The sequence below is a fragment of the Cervus canadensis genome, chromosome 22 (genome assembly GCF_019320065.1).
Source record: "Cervus canadensis isolate Bull #8, Minnesota chromosome 22, ASM1932006v1, whole genome shotgun sequence".
Lineage (NCBI taxonomy): Eukaryota > Metazoa > Chordata > Mammalia > Artiodactyla > Cervidae > Cervus > Cervus canadensis.
This window is the reverse complement of record NC_057407.1, coordinates 12,102,687-12,124,131: the sequence shown is the minus strand read 5'-3', so window position 1 is coordinate 12,124,131 and position 21,445 is coordinate 12,102,687. Positions and strand designations below refer to the sequence as shown.

General features: G+C 52.2%; 2 protein-coding genes across 3 annotated transcripts in view; one reads left to right on the top strand and one right to left on the bottom strand.

Moving 5' to 3' along the window:
- NISCH (nischarin) overlaps positions 1 to 15,784 on the bottom strand; it is a 63,759-nt gene extending 47,975 nt beyond the window's left edge. Inside the window, exons 1-7 of one of the 2 annotated variants that reach the window (XM_043442525.1) lie at positions 15,443 to 15,784; positions 13,287 to 13,370; positions 12,446 to 12,628; positions 4,158 to 4,206; positions 3,002 to 3,165; positions 2,493 to 2,588; positions 1,089 to 1,184 (exon numbers count right to left, since the gene is read on the bottom strand). In XM_043442525.1, the coding sequence (XP_043298460.1) occupies positions 1,089 to 1,184; positions 2,493 to 2,588; positions 3,002 to 3,165; positions 4,158 to 4,206; positions 12,446 to 12,628; positions 13,287 to 13,370; positions 15,443 to 15,538 (768 nt within the window). In that variant the 5' untranslated portion in view covers positions 15,539 to 15,784. The remainder of the gene's footprint in view (positions 1 to 1,088; positions 1,185 to 2,492; positions 2,589 to 3,001; positions 3,166 to 4,157; positions 4,207 to 12,445; positions 12,629 to 13,286; positions 13,371 to 15,442) is intronic. The other variant, XM_043442524.1, reaches the window with a different exon arrangement.
- A 1,626-nt stretch (positions 15,785 to 17,410) lies between these two features.
- Positions 17,411 to 20,407, top strand: TNNC1 (troponin C1, slow skeletal and cardiac type). Its single transcript, XM_043442842.1, has 6 exons — positions 17,411 to 17,543; positions 18,978 to 19,008; positions 19,226 to 19,372; positions 19,637 to 19,751; positions 19,978 to 20,114; positions 20,196 to 20,407. Exons 1-6 carry the CDS (start codon positions 17,520 to 17,522, stop codon positions 20,225 to 20,227), a joined length of 486 nt encoding a protein of 161 aa, XP_043298777.1. The 5' UTR covers positions 17,411 to 17,519; the 3' UTR covers positions 20,228 to 20,407.
- Positions 20,408 to 21,445: the final 1,038 nt, after the last annotated feature.

The following is a 21,445-nucleotide window of genomic DNA, read 5'->3' as shown; positions in this document are numbered from 1 at the left end:
AGGCCTTTTAACCATTATTTCACAGGGTAAAATCTAGCAGGGCTGAGACAGGGGAGCAGCAGGGGGCACCATCTACTGGGAAGAGGGCAGGTCTCCTCGATTCAGCTTCTGATGCCCTTTGATAAAACTTCTCCTCTCTCAATGGATCACTCTGGGCTCCCTGAGCAGGGAAGCAGGGAGTATCTCTCAGAGGGGGCAAAACTGCCTGAAACAAGCCACCTCTTTTCAGCCGGAAGCCTCAAAAGAAAGACTTTCCATCAAACCTAAATCTTCATCAGATTCTAAGTTCTAAAAGTAACACTATGCTTCTTTCTAGAAGAACTTTAAGATTACTGAGTCTGCTAAGTGCTAAGTCATTTCAGTCGCGTCCACCTCTTGGCGACCCCATGGACTGTAGCCTGCCGGGCTCCTCTGTCCATGGGATTCTCCAGGCATGAATACTGGAGTGGGTTGCCATTTCCTTCTCCAGGGGATCTTCTTAACCCACGGATCAAACCAGAATCTCTTACATCTCCTGCATTAGCAGGTGGGTTCTTTACCACTAGCGCCACCTGGAAGTCAAGTCATTACTAAGATGCAAACCATAAAAATGTACAGAGAGAGGGGAAAAAAACCTCTTACACACTTGGTTTGTGAGTCTGTGTCACTCACGTATAAACAACAGGACCCAGCACACACAACCTCGCCTGCCTATTCAAGTTCCCTGAGAACAAGATACAAATGAGCGCTAAGCCAGGGCTTTTCATAGTTAGAAAACATTTCCATCAATTCATCTAATGAATGTTCTGACACTCCTGCTGCTGAAAATTTATTAAAAACCAGTGACCTTTTTCTGGGAGGTGGGGATTATCCTGCTCTTAAAATCTCTGATTTAACAGTGTTGATTTGGGATGACAATGTAGCCTGAAGTATCCCAGGGACTGTCAAGCACTGGGAGGTCCCACATGAGCATGCAGCTGCCCAGGGCAAAGTCTGGCTTCTGACTCCTGACAGATGGCAGTAGATTTTGCATGATTTGCAGTGAGGCCACCACAGTGCAGGGCCCTGCCCCTCAGACGGCACCCAGGAAGGTAAAAGGTGGCGCTTACCTTCATGGAGGTTGCCGAGAAACGGACGCTCATCGTGGCCAAGGTGGGCTTGGATGCAACCAGCCCCCGGATGCGCCTGGCATCACAGTGACTTATCTGGAACAAGAACAGCTGTGTCTCAGAAGGGCATTGTCACTCCAACAGAAGTCCCGTGAAGTAGATGTTCACCACCCACACACAAAAGGAGCACAACCATCAGTGACCCCGAATTCTTCAAGGCAGGCGGTGACTCAAACCCCAAGTCTCTACTTTCGCCAGCTTTTAGTGCTAACTAGACATGTTCTGAAGTAGCCTGTGAGACAATGAGACAAACTCTTTTCTCTGAACAGTTGCTTGGGGCTTGGTGGCTGGACACAAAGTGAGAGCCAGGGAGAGCCTGGGGCCTCTGCAACATCACCTGCCCCACTCCACCGGCCTCGGCAGCCTTGCAGGGGCAAGGAGGGGTACAAGCCAAACCACCTCCCTCAAGCCACCTGAGTGCCACGCCACATACCCACAGACCCCGCCTGGCAGAGCCGCAGTCTGCCCAGCCAGGCACTCCTCTCACTTCCCAGCCCCACTTGCCTGTGTTGGTCGAGGCCCAGATGCCCATCGAAGGAAGGGTCATCAAGGGACCTCCTGAGACAAGCCAAGCACGTTGCAGAGTCAGACTCTGCTGAACTCAAGACATTAGATTCCCCTTTTTAACTGTGTGATCCTGGCCAAACTTCCTTACCCCCCTAAGCCTCAGTCTCCTCAACTGTAAAATGGGAATATAAGTGCCCACTTCATGTGGCTGTTGAGAAGATTTCATCAAGTAATGAACATTAGACATGGGGAACAGGGCTGCACACAAAAGCCATGCACGAGAACTCGCTGAGTTAAAGCATTTTTAACTATTCTCTACTGAGTCCCCTTCTTATTAAAAAAGAAAAAAAAGGTAACAAAATTGGCACTGTGAACCCAGGAGTTCCGAAGTGAGTAATGCGAAGTATTTCCTGTTAGGTGCAGGCACGGCAGAAAGCAGAGAATCCTGCACCCCCTCTGCTGACCTGCCCTGGGAGATGCAGACATGGAATTGGCTCTGTGTGACCCACAGGATGACTTCCGAGCACTTCACCTCGAGCAATGAAGAAGCCCAGGAGGAGCTGGGCGCCGGTGCTCCAACCTGCCCAATGCTGCGGGGTGGGCACTTGCAGACCAGCCAAGAGCAGCAGAAGCTCCCCTCTCTCTGCCTCCGCAGCGCCTGACTTCCCTAAATGGAATCTGCCACCAACTGACAGACACAAAAGCAGCAGTGCCTTACGATTAAATCCAGACGCTCAACCTCAGGAACACTCCCTAGCCACGGACAGAACGGTCAGAAATCAGCCCATCCTGCAGAGGGCACAGTCCCGCCTGCACTCCAGGGGCCCCGGGCCTTACCTCCACCTGATGAAGAGACTTGAATATGGACAGATCAAAAGGCAGGAGCTGCTCCTGAATGTTGCTGGTCCCAAAAGGTCCTTCTGTGCCAGAAACCTACAGCCAAATAAATGGTGTGAATTAGGGATGCTGCTGCAACCAGCACTTCCCATCCATGTTCACCGAGCAGTGTTGCAGCAACTGCCAAACCCTGCTCCAAGCTTTGCCAGGCTGTGAGAGGCAGTCTGGGCAAGGACTCCCACTCAGCACTTCATGATCAACAAAGCAGGCTAAAGCCAAGGTTCAAAGCAGGGGGGTCACTGGACTATGACTGCCCCCTAGTGCTCAGAGCCGGAAGCACAGTGCCTAGATCACCAAACGTCACCTTCTTTTCCTCAGGGCCTGCGGGGTATACACACACACACAAACACACCCCACACACTCCCCTGCCCCACCACACACACCCAAGTCATGAGCTGCGTGCCCACGACTGAGCAATTCCCCATGACCAGCAATTCCCACAGCTTTACCTTAAGGTACTTAAGGCGACAGGTGAAGTCCAGGATGTGCCCCAGGTCAGTCTTGGCATCCCCGCTGGCGCACGTGGGCTTCCCTTGCTGCAGTTGCTCAGTGACTGCGTAGAGCTGCAGGGGTCCGATGGCGAAGACCTCGCCAGCCCCCAGGAGCTGTTCTCCTGCAACAGCCACAGCCCAAGGGGTGAGCACTGGGTCCCAGCCCCGCTGTGCGGCCAGGGTACCTGCCCACCCGGCCAACAGTGAACAAGCACTGGGCCGGCACCCGTTACGCACACCGAGTCAGGACGAAATAAGGACCCTCCTGAGCATGCAGAAGCGGCCTCCCTCCTGGGCTGACAGCTCAGGGCAACCCAGGACACGTGATTACAAAGGAGGGAAGGGCCACAGGAATTTGCACTGGGGAGCCTCTGCAAGGTGAGACTGAGTTAAAAACCTGAGGCCCTGGGCCAGGAGAAAGCCAATGCACGCACACTTAGGGCCATGGGCCTGTGCTGTAACCTCTAAGACGTAGACTTGCCTTAAGGTTAGGTGAGACCTAAGGTGCCAGCGCAGTACAGGGCCTGAGAGCGGAGGGGATTCTGAGCCAGACAGACTGGTGTTTGGTCCTCCTTTCCAGCTTTCCAGCCACGTACCCTCACACAGGTAACTGGGCCTCTCACCCTCAATGTCCTTATCTGGCCCTCTTTCGGGGGAGCAGTAAGATACAAACAGAAGTCTGGACCACAAGCACTCAGAACATCTTAGCTACTGTTACTGTGTTCTGAGGCAGGGTCATGACCCCAAGCCGCCTTGGGTGCCATCTGAACCCTTTTAGGTAAGAACAAACCCGGTGCAAGAGGGCAGCATGCCACCCACCTTCCAGAACTCCATCAGAAGGCCCTGGAATACAACCTGAGCCTGAGAGTAGAGCCCCTGAAGACAGGGGCCCAGGGGTCCTAAGGTGAAGAACACAGCTCCTCAGACTTGCAGAGCAGACAGGTGCATAGGCCTGCCTGTGGACCAGGTCCAGGGATTTGGGGAACCCTGGGGAGGTGGGTCCTGGCTAGAACTCACTTGGCACAGAGCCAAGTGATGGGAGTTCCGGGCCCTTGGCTGCCTGACAGGGCTAGCCAAGGTGCATCCAGTATTTCAAGGACCCCTGGCCATATACCTTTTTCAAAGAGTTCCTCAGCCAGTGCTGCAGTGATGCCATTAATCTCCTGAAGAGAAAACAAAATCCAGTCAGGATATTCCCCTGCTCCCCACCACTGGGACTTGCACCTTTCCTGCCATCTACTCCCTCCACTGCTGCAAAGCCAGCTCTCCAGAAGTAAAACAAAACGGAGAGAGTAAATCTAAAGTGAATCAAGCAGCTCAGAAAGGGAAACAGTACTTCCAATTACGTGGATATCAGCTCCAAGGCCACTCAGCACGGGCTGAGAACTCCAGGCCCAGGAGACCGCAAAGCCTGGCCATGTCAGGCGCTGGCTGGGAAGTCAACAGCTCCCAAAACTGGCCTTGGGAGATTACTAAGAGAGGCATGGCAGACAGATAATCCTGCTTCCTCTGGAAAAGAGGTTCCCACTACCCTGGTGGGGAAAAAACAGGCCTCCCAGAGCCAGCCCTGCCTGGGAGTGATCATTTTTACTGACATTCATGTCCCACAGGTATCTGAGGAAAGAGTGAGCACTGGCTCTCTTCCTGTGCCATCCCTCCAAGGCTGGTGACAGCACCAGAGGCCAGGGTCATGAGAAAGAGGCAGGAAAGGATTCCCTTTTAGGGTGATGGGGTAAAGGCAGCACAAGAAGGATGACCTTCAGTCACAGTACCAGCTCATGTGCTGGGTCTCAATTCACACCAGGCAATGGCCTAAGGGCTCCCCACCAAGAAGCTCACTCAATCCTCCTGACGCCCTAGACCAGGAGGCTCTTATTTTGAATCCTATTTCACAGGTAAGCAAATTGAGGTGGAGACATGCTGCGACCCTCAATGTTACATGGCAAGGAACTGCCAAAGCCACACTTTCAAGTGCTTAGCCGTGAAGCCTCTTAGTACACAGCTGACTGCCTCAGCATTTCGGGGGTGTAACCATGGGGTTGCCAGAGCCCCAGAGCTTGCAACCCCACATCCTGCAGGTAAGAACAGTACCTAATTGACAGATGGCAGCCAACAGGACTTTTGTAAACAGGTCCAGATGGAAACTGCACAATCACCTTTGTAACTTACAAGAACACCTCTGCCAGGAGGACGTACAATTAGTGTGTGTACAGAACCTGAAAGGCACCAGGCTGCAAGAAACAGAGTGTCCTTCTCCAGTTTTTCTATTGTTCGTTTCTTGCTTACCTTTTACACATAAAGGATACCCTAATGGTTGCTTATATGCTGCAAATATCTAAGTATCTTTTCTTTGTCTGTGTGTTCACACCGGTTCTCCTGACAGAGAGAGGTTTGTCAAGCTTATATTTTTTTTAACCTGTGATTCTTTTCCTTTATGACTTCTGGGACCTCCTTCCCAACTAAGTGTTTTAAAATTATAAAAACACTCCCCTAATTTCTCCTTTTAGTACTCTAAGATAGCTGTTATTTTAAAAATGTGCTTATTTCATCTGCTTGAAATTCAGCTTGTATGACACTAATTCCCCCTTATTCTCACAAATGAACAAAAAGCCAAAGGGAGAGAAATGAGCAAACGCAGCTCCACTGATAGGGGGCTCAGAGTCTGGCAAGACACAGGGTCAAATGTAAAAGGGCCACCAGAAGGATACAGCAGGCTCTGAGCCAGAGAGGCTCCAGTGAGTGAGAGGACAAGCCATCAGTTCACTCAGAAGTTCAACTTCAGTCTCCTGCAACAATTCAATTGCTGGGCAGTTACTTCCTTGGCTGCTATGAAGAACAGAAGATCAGGAAGACCGTGGAATGACCCAGAAACTCGTTTCTCTACCTACACTCTGAGAACCAAGTCCTGTCTCCCGATCAGCACTTCCCCACCTGGCGTGCAGTCAGCATCGCCCATCGCCTGGACAGCCTTGACACAGGCTCCCAAGCGGCTTCGATCCGCACCCACCTCCAGTCCCCAGGAGCAGCTCCCCAGCCTCTCCAGTCCCAGCAGGGACACTAGGTCTCACATGGGAAAAGGGCCCCCAGCCCACGCTTAGTACAAACAACACTTATTCTCAAAGTTACATTTCTTTGGGCAGCTCCCAGCTGAGGAGATAGGGCTGGAATTTCCGGAAGACACAGAAAGTTGGGAGATGTCGAGGGCCAAGGACTCATGCTAAACAAAGAGCATGTTTCTACTTCTGAGCAATCTAAAAAGTAGACAATTTCTTCCGCCCCTCCCCTTGGGCTCCGGAAACACTCCCTGCAGCTATACCAGACAGCACTATCTACTCAGTTGCCTTGGCCGATCTTCACCTCGAGATACTCTTAATCAAAGGGGAAACAAAGAAAGGCCTCAGTCCCAAAATCCACAGCATAGGTCTTTTCAGAAAAGCATTTTGTCTGCCTCCTCAGAGTGCTCTGGTTCAACTGTGGCCTTGTGGCCAAGGTTGGGCCTCCCTCCTGCTAGGAGGAAATGGGGGCATTGATGGGTCCCAGTTAAAGCTCCTGCAGATTCTGCCCAGAGGTACCTCTGCCAACGGGTACTCCCCCACCCAAACACACTCCACCCAATCCAGCTGAAGGGACTTGAAATGCTTCAGGGATCCACAGATTTCTGAACCGAAATACCCTAAAAAACAAAAAAAAACCAAATAGCAGGGAGCTTCTCTGGTGGCTCAGCGGTAAAGAATCCACCTGCCGATGCAGGAGACATGGGTTTGATCCCTGGTCGGGGATGCTGCTGCATGCCAAGGAGAAACTAAGGCCACGCACCACAACTATTCAGCCTGTGCTCCAGGCCCAAGAACCGCAACTACAGAAGCCTGTGCGCCCTAGACCCCATGCTTTGCAACGAGAGAAGCCCGCCATGAGAAGCCTATGCCCCACAATGAAGAGTAGCCCCCACTTGCCAGAAGTAGAGAAAGTCTGCCTGTAGCAATCAAAATCCAGCACAGCCAAAAATAAATAAATGAAAATTTTAGAAGACATTCTTTATACTTCAAAAAATTTTTCAATTAAAAAAAAAAAGGGGGTTTAAAAGCTGTAACACCCACTTCCAAACATGTTACATTCCAATCAATCAGCCACCTGCCAGGGTCACGTGCTGGTTTGCACCCCTGAGCAGCACCCTTGTAATGCAAGTTGCTCACTTGGGTCCAACTTGCTCAGTTGTGTTCAAGCTGCTCAGTTGTATCCAACTCTTTGCGACCCCATGGACTATATAGTTCATGGAATTCTCCAGGCCAGAATACTGGAGTGGGTAGCCTTTCCCTTCTCCAGGGGATCTTCCCAATCCATGGATTGAACCCAGATCTCCCGCATTGCAGGCAGAGTCTTTAACAGCTGAGTCACAGGGGAAGCCCAAGAATACTGGAGTGGGTAGCCTATGCCTTCTCCAGTGGATCTTCCCGACCCAGGAATCGAACTGGGGTCTCCTGCACTGTAGGCAGATTCTTTACCAAGTGAGCTATGCACACAAATGCACCATGGACTATTAGGCTGCGGCTCCGACAGCATGTCAGTACATGCAGGTCTGTGAACCCCCTGCAGCACAGACCCTACTCAATGAATAACCCCAGGCCAGTCCAATGCTCCTGCTTGGCATAGGCTTGAGCACAGTTTGTGTGTGTCAGTGGGGCATTAACGAGTGACTCAATTACACATCACTGTGTGGTTTACACACACACACACACACACACACACACAGAGGGGTCGGAGTCCTTGATAACTTATTTCATGCCTATATGAGGCACACCAGCAGAAGTCAGAAACACTGTGTGCATAAAAATTCCCCATTGAGAGATTCAAGCCTAAACTTTGGCTGAAGAGAGCTCCAAGACTATAAGTAAGCCACAAGGATGTCTGCTGTCATTTACAGCCTGTATTTTGCAACTAAAACAAACGACCAAAAGCTACCTTTAGGATGGTAATGGTTCTATCCTACTCTGGTTTCAAATTTCAGAAAGTGTTTTTGTTCTGTCCAACTGGTTTCAAGATAACAAAATAATATAAATGCCACCTTTGACAAGAAGTGAATGCATTTCCTAACTAGAATAGCTGGCACTGGCTGGGACCCAGAGAGCCCCCGCCATAAGCCCAGACCTCTTCTGGGCTCTTCACCTTCACTGCAGTCTCCTGCAATTCCCAAGGGTGCAGGATCATCCCCTTCCAACTCACAAGAGGAACTGAGACACACAGAGGTTCCATGACTGCCTTTGAATAAAATGTCAGGAAGCAGCAGGGCTGGGAGACAAACTTGGCTCTGCCTGCCTGTCAGACAGCCCGCCCCAAAGTGGTGGCCTCAACCTCACACCATATACAAAAATCCATTCAAAATGGTTAAAGTCCTAAATACAAGAGCTAAACCTGTAAAACTCTTAGAAGAAAAACATAGTTGTAAATCTTTGTTATCTTGGATTAGGCAATGGTTTCTTAGCTACGATACCAAAAACACAAGTGACTGGAGGGGAAAAATGGGTAAACTTCATCAAAATTGAAAACTTGTGTTTCAAAGAATACAATCAGGAAAATGAAAACAACTCACACAATGAGAGAAAATATTTGCACATCAAATTTCTAATAAGGGTTTAAATATCCAGAGTATACAAAGAACTACAACTCAACAACAAAAACAACCTAATTTTTTGAAATGCAAAAGATTTCAATAACTTTACCTAAAGAAGATATACAAATAACCAACAAGCACGTGAAAAGAAGCTCAACATTATTAGTCATTAAGTAAGTAAGTGAAGGCGCTCAGCCATGTCTGACTCTGCGACCCCATAGACTGTAGCCCACCAGGCTTCTCTGTCTATGGGATTCTCCAGGCAAGAATACTAGAGTGGGTTGCCATTTCCTTCTCCATTAGCCAAATGAAAATTGAAACCACAAGACACCACGGTACACCCATGAGGATGGTTACAGTAGAAGTGAACAGTACCAAGTGTGGGCAAAGACAGGGAAACATAAAGAGCCTACACATTGCTGGCAAGAATGCATTGGGCTGGCCAACTTTCTGGCCAACTCAATAAAATGGTGCAGCCGCTACAAAAGAAAATTTGGCTGTTCCTCATAAACAGAGTTATCACAGAATCCAGCAATTGCACTCCTAATATATACCCAACACAAAGTATGTTGTTGCTATCCTTTAGTTGCTAAGTTGCGTCTGACTCTTTTTGTGATCCCATGGAGCCAGGCTCCTCTGTCCGTGAGATTACCCAGGCAACAATACTGCCAGTCCCTTCTCCAGGGCACCTTCCTGACCCAGAGCCTGAACCTGCCTTGCCTGCATTGGCAGGTGGTTTCTTTACTACTGAGCCATCTGGGAAGAAAGTACGGGTCTACACAAAAACATATGAATGTTCTCAGCAGCCTTATTTAATAAAAGCCAAAAACTGGAAGCAAGCTAAACTTATCAGGCCATTAACTCATACATGGACAATATATGGTATTTCTTAACAATCTAATAGTACTTGACCATAAAAGAACTGAAGTATTTACTTTTGCTTACAATATGAATGGACCTTGAAAATACTATGCTAAGTGAAAGCAGTCACAAAAGGTCACATATTGCAATGAAATGTTCAGAATATGCAAACCCATATATTATGAAAGCATATTAGTGACTGCTGATGGGTACACAGTTCCTTCCTGGGTGATAAATGTCCTGGAATTAAGACAGTAGTGACAGATGCACAATTTTGTTAATATACTAAAAACCACAGACTTGTACACTCTATAAGAGTGAATTTTGTATGTGAATTATATACCAAAAAAAAAAAAAAATCCACACCTCAGCCAAATAGGGTTCCCTGGCTCCACCCTGTCCAGTGTCAGCCCCACGAGAGGTGGACTACACTGGGAGTAAATTCAGAGAGGACACCGATGGGGCGAAGGTTACCAGAAACCTTCCCTAGGGCTCCCAGTCTGTAAAAAAGCTGGCAAATCTTTTGGGCCCTGTCTGTCCAAATTCATTTGAAGATCTAATACAGTGATTCCCACTCAGGTGCAATTTGCCCCTCAGGCAGTATCTGGCAATGTGTGAGACACTGCTGGTAGTGACAACATGGCAGATGGGGGGGCAGACTGGCATCCAGTGGGCAGAGGTCAGAGACGCTGCCCAACACTGCATAGAGCAGCCCCCACACCAATCGTCTGGTCCAACACGTCAACAGGGCCACAGCGAAGCAACCTTGATTTAGTTTAATGATGGATCATCACTTTTTTAGAACTCTGGATTTATATAACCAAGGGGCCCTTCTGATAATAATTATTTCAAATATGTTCAAACTGCTCCAAGCAGTAGAACACGCCTCAAACCAGAACCACCACAGGTGGAGGGCAGGCCCAGGCCCACCTCAGGCAAACCTATCTCCAAAGCAGCCCAGGATGTCTCTGGTGGCCCAGTGGACTCGAATCTGCCTGCCAATGCAGGGGACGTGGGTTCGATTCCTGGCCTGGGAAGATTCCACAAGGCGTGAAGCAACCACGCCCGATCTCTGGGTCAGGAAGATCCCCTGGAAAAGGGAATGGCAGCCCACACCCTACTGAGCCTATGCTCTAGAGCCTGAGAGCTGCAACTCCGGAGCCTGCGTGTTGCAACCACTGAAGCCCGCGCACCGAGAACCTGTGCTCCGCGACGAGAGAGGCCACCGCAGTGAGAAGTCCGTGCACCACAGCCAAGAGTAGCCCCCACTTGCCACAGCTAGAGAAAAGCCGGCACAGAGCAACGAAGACCCAGCGCAACCAAAATAATAATAATTAACATATAAATTATTTAAAAAACAAAAAGCAGTCCACGCCTTTCCATGCTCAGAGGCAGCCAGGAGACGGCCTCAAAGGCCCAGGTCTTAAGCAATGAATTATACTTTAAACTTAAATAGCTAATCAAAGCTTTCTTAAAGTACAGCGTTTCTTAAAACACTAACCAGTTTTCTGAAAGATTCACATAAGGAATGGACTTTTCTTTTTCACATAAGGAAAGAAAATGCAAAAAAAAAAAAAAGTCTACAACAGGAAAACTACTGCTAACCACATATATTACCGGTACACGCCAAACAAAATCCAAAGATAGACACACATATATAGCTCCCATCTATAAATGCCACTCTTTTTTTCCACAGGGCTCCTCCACGCTGAGTGGCCCACTGCTAGTGCCATCACCAAATTTCCAGGTTCTATCTAACACTTCAAGAAAGGTTCAGCTGTCTCACTCTGAAAATATCTCAAGACAATTATTTTTTAAACAAGTTTGGCCTTTTAAGACCACAACCCAAAGGTCTCTTCCTAAAAGGCAAGCCTGAAAATGGAGTGGGTTGTTTTTGTTTTTTTTCCCTATCTTCATCACACAAAAGGAAAATAATTAAATGTAAATTATGCAAAAATCTACTACCTAAAAACAACTCCTTGTAATACTTTGATGTATAACCTTCTAGAATTTTCCCAAATATATTCATACAAACTTTTTAAAATAAAAACAGGACCATACCCTAATACCATTTTCTACCCTGCTCTTCATCTAGTAATATATTTCTTTTCCTACATCAACAAATCCACAGACACATCATCATTTTTCCAGAAGCATAATATCCAATTCCATGCTAGCTCCCTTTAATGTTTTTGTTTTTTAAGTCACCTCCTATGGGGCTTTTGACTGTCTTCAGTATCTTATTATAATCCTGGAATGACTACCTTTACACCTATATCCTTTTCTCAGTAGCCTAGTCTTGTCCCTTAGAATAAATTCTCAGAAATGAAATTACTGGGTTGTTTAACGTTTTGGTTTCACGCTGCACCCAACTTCCCTCCTTGAAGTGTGACAACTCATACTGTCACCAGCAGCCCATGACCGTTGTTCCTCCATCCAGAAGGGAGTGCAGAACTGCCCTGAGACGTACATTCCCATTGGAGGACGCCATCTACCCTCACTCAGCACCTTGGACTCTGACGATGCCCTAAGATGGCAATATTCTGCCAAAACAGATGGATCCCTTAATTAGTTTTGAGCTGGGAACCAACAACTCAACAACAGTCGATGCCAGGTGTCAGCTGTTTCTAATCTAACCCCATCCACTTGGATGGAAACCTTGCTCAAACACCCACAGGACGTTTTTGCCAAACAAAACGGCTTGTGGTGGAGGAAGACCTCTCTGTGGCCAGAGCTGGTCAGCCTGATTTAAGGCAAATCTGTTTATGAACACGCTCAGTCTGAACCCCAGCCCGCCAGGATGCTCCTCCATCTTCCAACCTCAGACTCCAACTCCAGCCTACCTCTCAAAGTTGAAGTCTACAAGGCTTGCTACCTGGAGCTCTGGCGGCTGTAGGCTTGCAGGCGAAGGAGAAAACCCAAGAGGAACTTACGTAAAAGTGGAAATGCAAGAAGTGGGCCAGCACCCTGGGGGCCACATCAGGGAAGGTGGCCAGGAGTGTCTGGAGATAAGTTTCTAGATCCTTCTCTCTCTTTTCCACCAAGCTTCTGGAGTTTTTCCCAATTATCTTTTTGGGCGGAAGCAGACTTCTATCAATCTTCTTCTCCGCAACAAGCTGTAAGAAAACATAAGCGTGTCAACCACAGACCAAGAGGTTCTGTAACTGTGAGAGGCCCAGGTAAGCAGCTGAGGGGCAGGTGCTTGCTACGAAGCTCATCGTGGCAGGAGTACCACGATTAGTGATCCAACTAGTGCACCTGGGTTTGGCCTCAAGTTTAATTAGCACTCGAAACACCAATACAATTCTAGACAATGAGTTCCACCAAAAGACTTTGGAGACATTTAGGAAAGTAATACCTCAAAGCCCCTGAAGTCACCATCTTCTCCAAACCACACAATTTTCACGCTACAAATGACCCAGAGAAAGGCAGTTCTCTCCAAATGCAAAAAAAGAATTACAGCCAGATACGAAAGCACAGGTTCCGGAATAGGTATACTCAGGTGGAACAAGCTGAAGCCTGCTCCCTCCCCTGGCAACTATCCTAGCATCTCATATCCTAGCTACAACTGTCAATCTTAAAACTGAAGTTCAAATACACTCCTTGCACACTGTCTCATGCAAGGGTTGAACTCCCAGGTTTGTTTGTTTGTTTGTTTGTTTTGCCATTTACATTAATAAACCAGTTTTGCCCTAGTACCAACCCGTGACACAATGGGAACTTGGCCTAAAAGCCCCCAAAGCCCCGAAACACAGGATCCCAATTCTCAATTACCTTTTCATGTAGGTCGTGGAAATCACTGTAGCGGTGCTTGACTGTCCACTCATGGCTGCCATCAGTGATCTGGATGATGTAAACCTAAGAGGGTAAACAGCCCTTGCCTAGCCAGCAATAAGGAAAGTCCCACCCTACCCTCAGCAATAGCTGCAGTACACCCAAACCCCCCAGGCCAAAGTTAAGTTGCTCTGGCCCACCAGCCTCTGTACCTGACCCTTGCTGAGAGGCAGGGGCCCCCTTTTAGCCTCCTCCATGGCCCTAGCACTGGATCTGGCAGGCATACGGGATAAGTCTGACCCCTATCCAACAGTGAGAAACAAAAAAGGCAGCTATCATATCAAGTAATCTCTTTAGTTTTTCAACTCCAGCCTCCATGTAATTCAAAGTCCAATCCAACCTGAGCTGCAAGAAAGGCTTTCCTTCTGAGGCAAAACAGGGTCAGGTTTGGCAGGATCAGCTTTTCCGCTTCAGTTCTTTCTCAGGAGCCCTGACTATATCCTAGAAGCAAGTCCTTTTCCAACGCTTTCAGCTGGTTCAGGAGCTGAAAACAGCCAGGAGTCAAGGCACTTAGAAGCTGAGAGGAGGGCAGTGATAATTAAGCCCTAACAGAAGGGAACGCGCCAGGAAGACCTGTGTTCAAAATCTGGTTCTGCCATTCCTGGCTATAGTTTATGTATGTATGTCAGCTTATGTAAGTAACTGGCAGCCTTAAGTTCTCTGAGCCTCAGTTCCCATCTTAAAATCTGGGAGGATTAAGAATCAAAGGTAATGTATGCAAAATGCTTTGTAAAGGGCCTGATGCGTAGTAAGTGATCAGTCAAAGGTAGGTATTGATAACTATTCAACTCAGCATACCCGGACGAAAGGACACAAAATCACCACCTTCCCAACACCCATTCAGAGGAGGGCCTCAGCCCTGTGGACTAGGAGAGCTTTTTGGAGCTAACCCTCCAGGTGGATGCAGTGCATGCGTGATGGCTAACCAGAGCTAAGCCCTCACCTGGATTAGGCCCCATGGTCCTTGCATCCTGCCCCTCTCTGCAGCACGCAGGGAAGGGGGAGGAGAAAATAATCAACTCAACTGAAGCCTCCATTGAGGAGCAGGCCTGTTGCTCCAGGATCCGTAGGAGCCCCTCCACAGCCTGACCATTTCCCTCCCCCTCCTCCTGCCCAGGAAAGGAGAAAGAGCCAGAAAAATGATCCTCAGGAGGGTTAGGATGAGGGCCAAGGAGGTGGGGTGAAGGCAGAGCCAAGCCCCCTTCCCCAACTCACCATAATCCCAGAACAAAGGACAGGAGGCTGAGAGGTGCTCAGGGCCCCCCTACCTTGGGGCCAGTCCCTGCTAGGCAGCCTACCAGGCCCATGGGCGCCCAAGCCCACCCAGACCCAGGAGGGCCTCCTACTTCATCACAGCCTGCAACTTCTCCCCTTTTCTATCCTGCATCTCCGCCACAGCCTTGAAGTGTGCGTGGGCAGTGTGCTGCTCTTGCTCACCCCACAGTCCAAAGCCATGAAGACCCCTAAGTTTCCGGGCTCTTGGACTCTCTCTCAGCCCTGAGCCACCCCCTCAATTCCCGGGGTCTGGGCTCCACCCTCCTGCATTCTTGCCTCTGCCTGAGCGCCAAGGCCCCCAGATGCCCCCTTCACTTTAGAGCAAGTGTCAACTGCAACCCCAAGGGCCCCCAGATCAAGGCCCCGCCCCCTCTTTTTCTTCACGGCTTGCAGAGCCCTGACCCTTTCCGCTGATACCATCCGAAGACCCCCTTTCCTAATTCCCTTCTCCGGGACCCCCTGTCACGTCCTCCCAGGCCGGCGCCCCTCCAGAGGAGCCTCCGCCTCAACCTGACCCCTCTCCTCTGCAGGCCTCCTTTATCCCTTGATCCTTCCTATCCCTAGCCTCCTTTTCTAAACGCATACCCTTTCTAAGCCCCCTTTCTGCGCCCCACCCCAACACCCTTTTTCCAGACCTGCGAAGCCCAAGGGCCCGTTCCCCAGATTCTGCCATCCCAGGCCCCCTCCTCAAAGTCGCAGCGCCCCGACACCCTCCTCCCCAGCTGCGGGGCCAAGAAGCCCACCCCAAACTCCCGCCCCCGACTCAAGACTCCGGGTTCCTGTCGCCACCTCCAATTCGGGAGCCCGGGCCCCCAGCACACCGTATACGTGTCCACGAGCTCAGAGCCCACGACGCGCGCCTCCTTGGCCGGCTCGGCCTCCCTCTCGGGCCCGAAGCTGCGCGCCGCCGCCGCCATGTTCCGGGCTCGGTCGCCGCCGCCGCCGCCCGGCGCAGACTTGCAGCAGTAGGGGGCGGGGTCAGCGTCCCACCGCCCCCTGGCCCCCGCCGCCCCCCGCCCCCGGCGCGAGCAGTGCAGCCATGTTGGCCCCGCCGCCTTCTCGCGCCCCCGCCCCACTCCGCCCCGCGCACGTAATTGACAGCTGCGGTCCGCGGCGCGCGTGCGCAGGCCGCCTGGGACTGTTCGATTGCGTAATCGGTACCCGAGGGGCCCCGCCCGCCGCGCGCCTTGCAGCTCGAGAGAAACTGAGGCTCGGGCGGGAATTGTTCTGGGTTTTGGCACTCGGAAGGGATGGCCCTGCACCTTCCGTGCTGCTCGAAGCGAGTCACTGCCACGCCTGACCTTAGTTTCCCTCTCCGCAAAAGAGACAGTAATTACATCTCACCTAGCTCTTGGTCTCATTCCCTGGAGGACCCGAGTGGGTTGAAGAAGAAGGAAGATCTGATTTGTACCTGGAGTCCGAAAAGGACAGAGTAACTCTGGGCTAGTTCTTAACCTCTGCAAGACTCAGCGATCTCTGTCAAATGGACTTTCTAGAGAACTGAGTGGGTTAATCCATGCAGTGGCTGGCAGGCAAGGCAGGGAAGCTGGTGTAGGCTCTGTGACTTCCCAGATGGGTCAGCGGTAAAGAATCCTCCTGCCAAACAGGAGGCGCGGGTTCCATCCCTGGGTCAGGAAGATCCCCTCGAGGAGGAAATGACAACCCACTCCAATATTCTTGCCTGGAAAAAGTCCCATGGACAGAGGAACCTGGCAGGCTACAGTCCATGAGGTCACAAAGAGTCAGGCACGACTGAGCCACTCAAAACCAGCTGCCTGAAGGACATGGAGGGGTTAGGTGGAAAGGATATGTGCTGGCCATCTGGCACAACACCCCCAGATGGTATCCTACCAGAGCTCAAAATGAGGGGGTGACAGATTGGCCCTGGACTCAGGAACTACAGTGCTGGAAAGGGGAAGCATGGGCACAGAGAAGGAGCCCTAACCCAGGTCCAGAAGAGCGGTAGTAACCCAACTGGCGACGGAGAGTCTTACACAGATGAGGCATCTGTTGGTGTATTTGTTGACTGGTAGAATGCAGTTCAGCCCAGACCTAGTACTTTTCTCCCTGAGGAGATGACAGGTCTGGGGAACCCCTCCTCTGGCACCCTTGGCAGAAGGGCTCCAGACCGCACTCTCCTGAGGTAGGTCAGTGCCGTCCTTCTCCATCAGTCCCACAGCACCATAATCCTAGCTTGGCATTCGAGGCTTCTCTTGGCAGGGTCCTACACTCCCAGCTTCTTCTTGCATACTGCTGCAGGAACGTGAAGTCAGTCATGTCTGAGTCTTTCCGACCCCATGGACCTAGCCTACCAGGCTCCTCCGTCCATGGGATTTTCCAGGCAAGAGTACTGGAGTGGGTTGCCATCTCCTTCTCCAGGGAATCTTTCTGACCCAGGAATCGAACCCGGGTCTCCCGCATTGCAGGCAGATGCTTTACCATCTGAGCCACCAGGGAAGCCCAGAGGGGTTTAGCTTAAGTCAGGAGCTGCCAAGTCAGCCAGACCTGAGCAAGTAACCACCCCTCCAGGAGCCTCAGCCACCTCCTTAGTAGGATAGGAGTTGAGTTGCTGGCCTGAGGGCCTGGCCTGGGGCCCACTACATTGCAGCTCCTGCCTGTCCTGGACTCATGTTTTCATTCATTCCTAAAATGTTTCCAGAGAGTCTCCTGGGGGAATGGGGGGCAGAGGGAAAGAGCCCTGGTCCTTGTAGCCCTTCATCTGCTCCTTGCCCTGGGCAGAGGCCACAGGGACTCAGGCCAGTGTGAGATCACCAGGGCCAGGGGGAGGGAGTAGAGGACTGCAGGCAGGGGTGGGCTGGGTCGGGAATGCAGCGGGGCTGGGCTATTTAAGCCGAGGGCCGCTGGCAACCCCAGCAGCCTGCCCTGTGAGCCGCCAGTATGGATGACATCTACAAGGCTGCGGTAAGAGGGGCTGGGCGGGGCTGGGGTGGGCGTACCCACTGGGGGCTCAGGGTCAAGACCACCCCAAGGAGGTGGTGGGGACCCAGGAGAGGGGCCACGTACTTTCAGCCCAGACCTTCAAGGGGCCGGTTGGTCTGGCATTCCAGAGTGTATAAGAGGTGAAGAGTTTAGGATCTAGGGGGAACTGTCAGGGTTGGTGGAGGTGGACATCAAAGCTATAGCATCATGTCCAGCCCTGTCTCCAAACGTCTGAAGTCTGTGTCACTGTCTCTGGGCCACACCTCTCTGCATTTGTGCCTCTAGTCTCTTTCCTAGTCTCTGTCTCTTTGTTCCTCCCAAGCTCTCCTTCTGAGGCTCTGTCGCCGTTTCCCTCTCCACATTTCTGCCCCTCACATTCTGCTTCTCACACATCCAATTCCCCACCAGCCCCTTGGCTGGCTGAAGATGCTCTGGAGGGTGGGACAGGGGTTGTGAGGAGGGGGCTGCAGAGGGCTTTGAAGCTTGAGGAAGGCACAGAGGGACTAGAGGGAATAAGAGAACTAGGGCCCCAGCCTCTGTTCAGCCTGGCAGGCTCAGGGCTCAGTGGCTCAGCTAGGGGGAAGGGCTAGAGGGTGGTCACCTTTTCTTGGTCACCCCAAGTCCCTGCAGGGGCCACTGAGGGGCTTCAGATGCTATTCCATCCTGGGAGTGGGGGTGTTGCTGACCTCCGTCCACCACGGAGACAAGGACATCTGACACAGACAGCTGTCTGCAAGGGAACCCCTACCTCAGCTCCAGGAAATATGGCCCCCCTCCTGGGCAGGGAGGGCTACAGCTGGCTCTGGGGGGTGCCCCTGTCTTTTCTGCAGGAGTCTGTGGAGCTGGGGGAGGGGACAGCCCTCCACCCCGTGCCCATACAAGGCCTGGCGGGCCAGGGACTAATTTTGGCTCTTGAGACACCAGGAGGCCAAGGGGCCAGATAACGTTGCCCCACCCCCTGCATGCCAGAGTCCCCAGAACAATCACCAGGTTTAACTTTGTCCCCCATTAAAAATAGCCCAGTGGCCACCCCGGTCAGGTTACAGCGGGTGGCTTTGCCCACCCCCGCTGTGGTTTTATTGTCCCAACCTGAGGGACAGCTGTCCCTCAGGCCACCCAGCTTGAGTTTCAGCAGGGGAGCTAAAAGGGCACTGAGTGGTCAACTGACTATTGTTACTCGGGGTCACCTTGGTCCTGGAGAGGGTGCCCACCTGTCACCCTGGCCCTGAGCCCAGCCTCAGTGAGGCGAGCTGGGTCACCTCGGGGCTTTGGGGGCAGGGTGGGAGAACTGAGGCCTCTGCTCTGTGACCTGGGAATGGCCTACCTCTTCCCGGCTTCAGTCTTCCCACCTGTGGAATGGGCTGGTTTCCTCGACAGCAGCTAAGGCCTGAGCCTGAGACTTCTTTTCTTCTCTAGGTAGAGCAGCTGACAGAAGAGCAGAAAAATGGTGAGTGCCCCAACATGCATGTGGGGAAACAGCGGGGCCCAGCTGGGGGAGTGTGAGGACCCCAGGCTGCAGGCCCGAGGCTGGGGTCCCTCTCCCTGTCACCTCAGAGGTCTCATAGGGGAGTGGGCAGGTTAGCAGGCGGCCCTAGGCGTCTGGCCTTCAGGGTACTTGGCTGAGCCATGCTGCTCTGCTTCCTCTCCTCTCCTACTGGACACAGAGTTCAAGGCAGCCTTTGACATCTTCGTGCTGGGCGCTGAGGATGGCTGCATCAGCACCAAGGAGCTGGGCAAGGTGATGAGGATGCTGGGGCAGAACCCCACCCCTGAGGAGCTGCAGGAGATGATTGACGAGGTGGACGAGGACGGTGAGCCCTTTTGCCCCTCCCTAGGCCCCCAGCTCTGGGGGGATTTGAACCCTGGCCCTGCCACTTATTACTCTGTGCCCTTAAAGGAGCTGTTTAGCCTCTCTGATCCTCAACCATGTCATCTATGCAATGGGCACAATAATCACACTCGCTTCACAGAGTCCCTGGGAGGATTCAGTGAGAACGCCACTGGGGTCAGTGTCCAGGGCAGTGCCAGCCACTCTGACCTCCGCCCTTTAATGGTTGTGCTGCCCTCTCCCCCAGGCAGCGGCACAGTGGACTTCGATGAGTTCTTGGTCATGATGGTTCGGTGCATGAAGGATGACAGCAAAGGAAAGTCTGAGGAGGAGCTGTCAGACCTCTTCCGCATGTTTGACAAGTGAGTGTGTGAGCCTGGACCTCCGCCCCTGACCCTGGCAGAGCTGGGCAAAGGCGTCAGTTTTGTGACCTTGGGCCTCCATCTCCCGTTCTGCACAAAATGAGGGAACAGGATGCCCCATCTCCCAGTGGCTCTCCCCTGCTTCCCAGGGTCATGAGCAGGGCTGTTTCTCCCCCTCCCCCTGCCCCTAAAATGGGCTCTGAGGCCCCTCTCACCCAACTGGCAGAAATGCTGACGGCTACATTGACCTGGAGGAGCTGAAGATAATGCTTCAGGCTACAGGTGAGACCATCACAGAGGACGACATTGAGGAGCTCATGAAGGACGGTGACAAAAACAACGATGGCCGCATTGACTACGATGGTGAGTGGGTCCATCTGAATCCCCCTGCCCACGCCCTGCCAAGGCCCCACATCTGACCTATGCCTGTCCATCTCTCCGCAGAGTTCCTGGAGTTCATGAAGGGGGTGGAGTAGACACCAACCTTCACCCAGAGCTGCCTGTGCCACCTTCCAACTCCAGCTGGGCCCCGGGACTGCAGGCAGAGGGCCAGGGTCCCCAGGATGTGAACTTGGGTGTGTCCTTGACAATGGGCCCTCCATGACTACCTCCCTCAGCACTGTCCTAGGAAATGCCAATAAAACCGTGCTCCTGGAGGCCTGGTGTCCAGCTTTCATTCCCCATCTTCACCAGTGGCCTCTCTTGCCCTGATCCAGAACCCATGCTCTCACCACCCTTGCACCCCGCCTTCTACAGCTCAGAGACCACCATGCTCCATACCCACCTGGCTCCTTTCTAGAACTGCTGGTGCCCAGGCTCTATCTCCAGCAGTTCCACATCTGGAGTCTGTGGTGGCCCAGGAATCTGAGTTTCACAGGCCCCTGGGGGCCATGGCTTTAGTCAGCCAGCTGGCAGCTGAAGGGTCCTATACTCAGAGAGGCAGTCACTCAGCAGCGGGCCAGGCCCCGGATTCCACTTGGCAAAGCAGCCGTGGCTCCTTCTCACGTCTGGCTGGGGGCAGCAGGGCACTGGGGGGGATCCTCGGGCCTAGGGCTCCAGTCCACCTGCCCATTCACTTGGATTTCCTGCTGGCAACGTTGACTCCCCGGACCCAGGGGCATAGCGTCTACTCTACCTCCCCTCACTCACTGGACAGGTAGGGACCCTGGCGCCCGGGGAGGCTCAGTAAGGGGCCTGTCAGGGTCATCCTGTGAGTCTGGGGAGAGCAGAACCACCTGGCTCCCGGCCGAGGACTCTGATGAACAGGTCCTGATGGGAAGGACTCCCAGTTCCTGTGAGCCTCATGACTCCAGCACCCACTTTCACTCCCCGTCAGGGAGTGGAGGCATGGGGCCTGGTGTCTCGCAGCTGCCTGGGGGTACCCGGGCCAGAGCTACGGACAGAATGGTGAGACTGGCCTCCGGGAGATGGGGGACCACAGGGAAGCGAGGTGTCAGCAGTGTTGCTTACCAGAGGGACAGCTGCCACAGTGCCTAGGCTCCCGCCAGAATGTCAGCAGCTGTCGTGCTCCGCCCAGCCACTCCACAGCCTCCCCACCTGTGCCCCAGCCTTGGCATTCTCCAGACAGGCCCGGCATTCCAGAGACGGGCTTGGAATTCTGAAGATGCCTCAGTGGAGGCCAGAGCTGGTGGGAGCTGCCTGGCCCCTGGAGAGAGTGGGGAGAGGAGACGGGT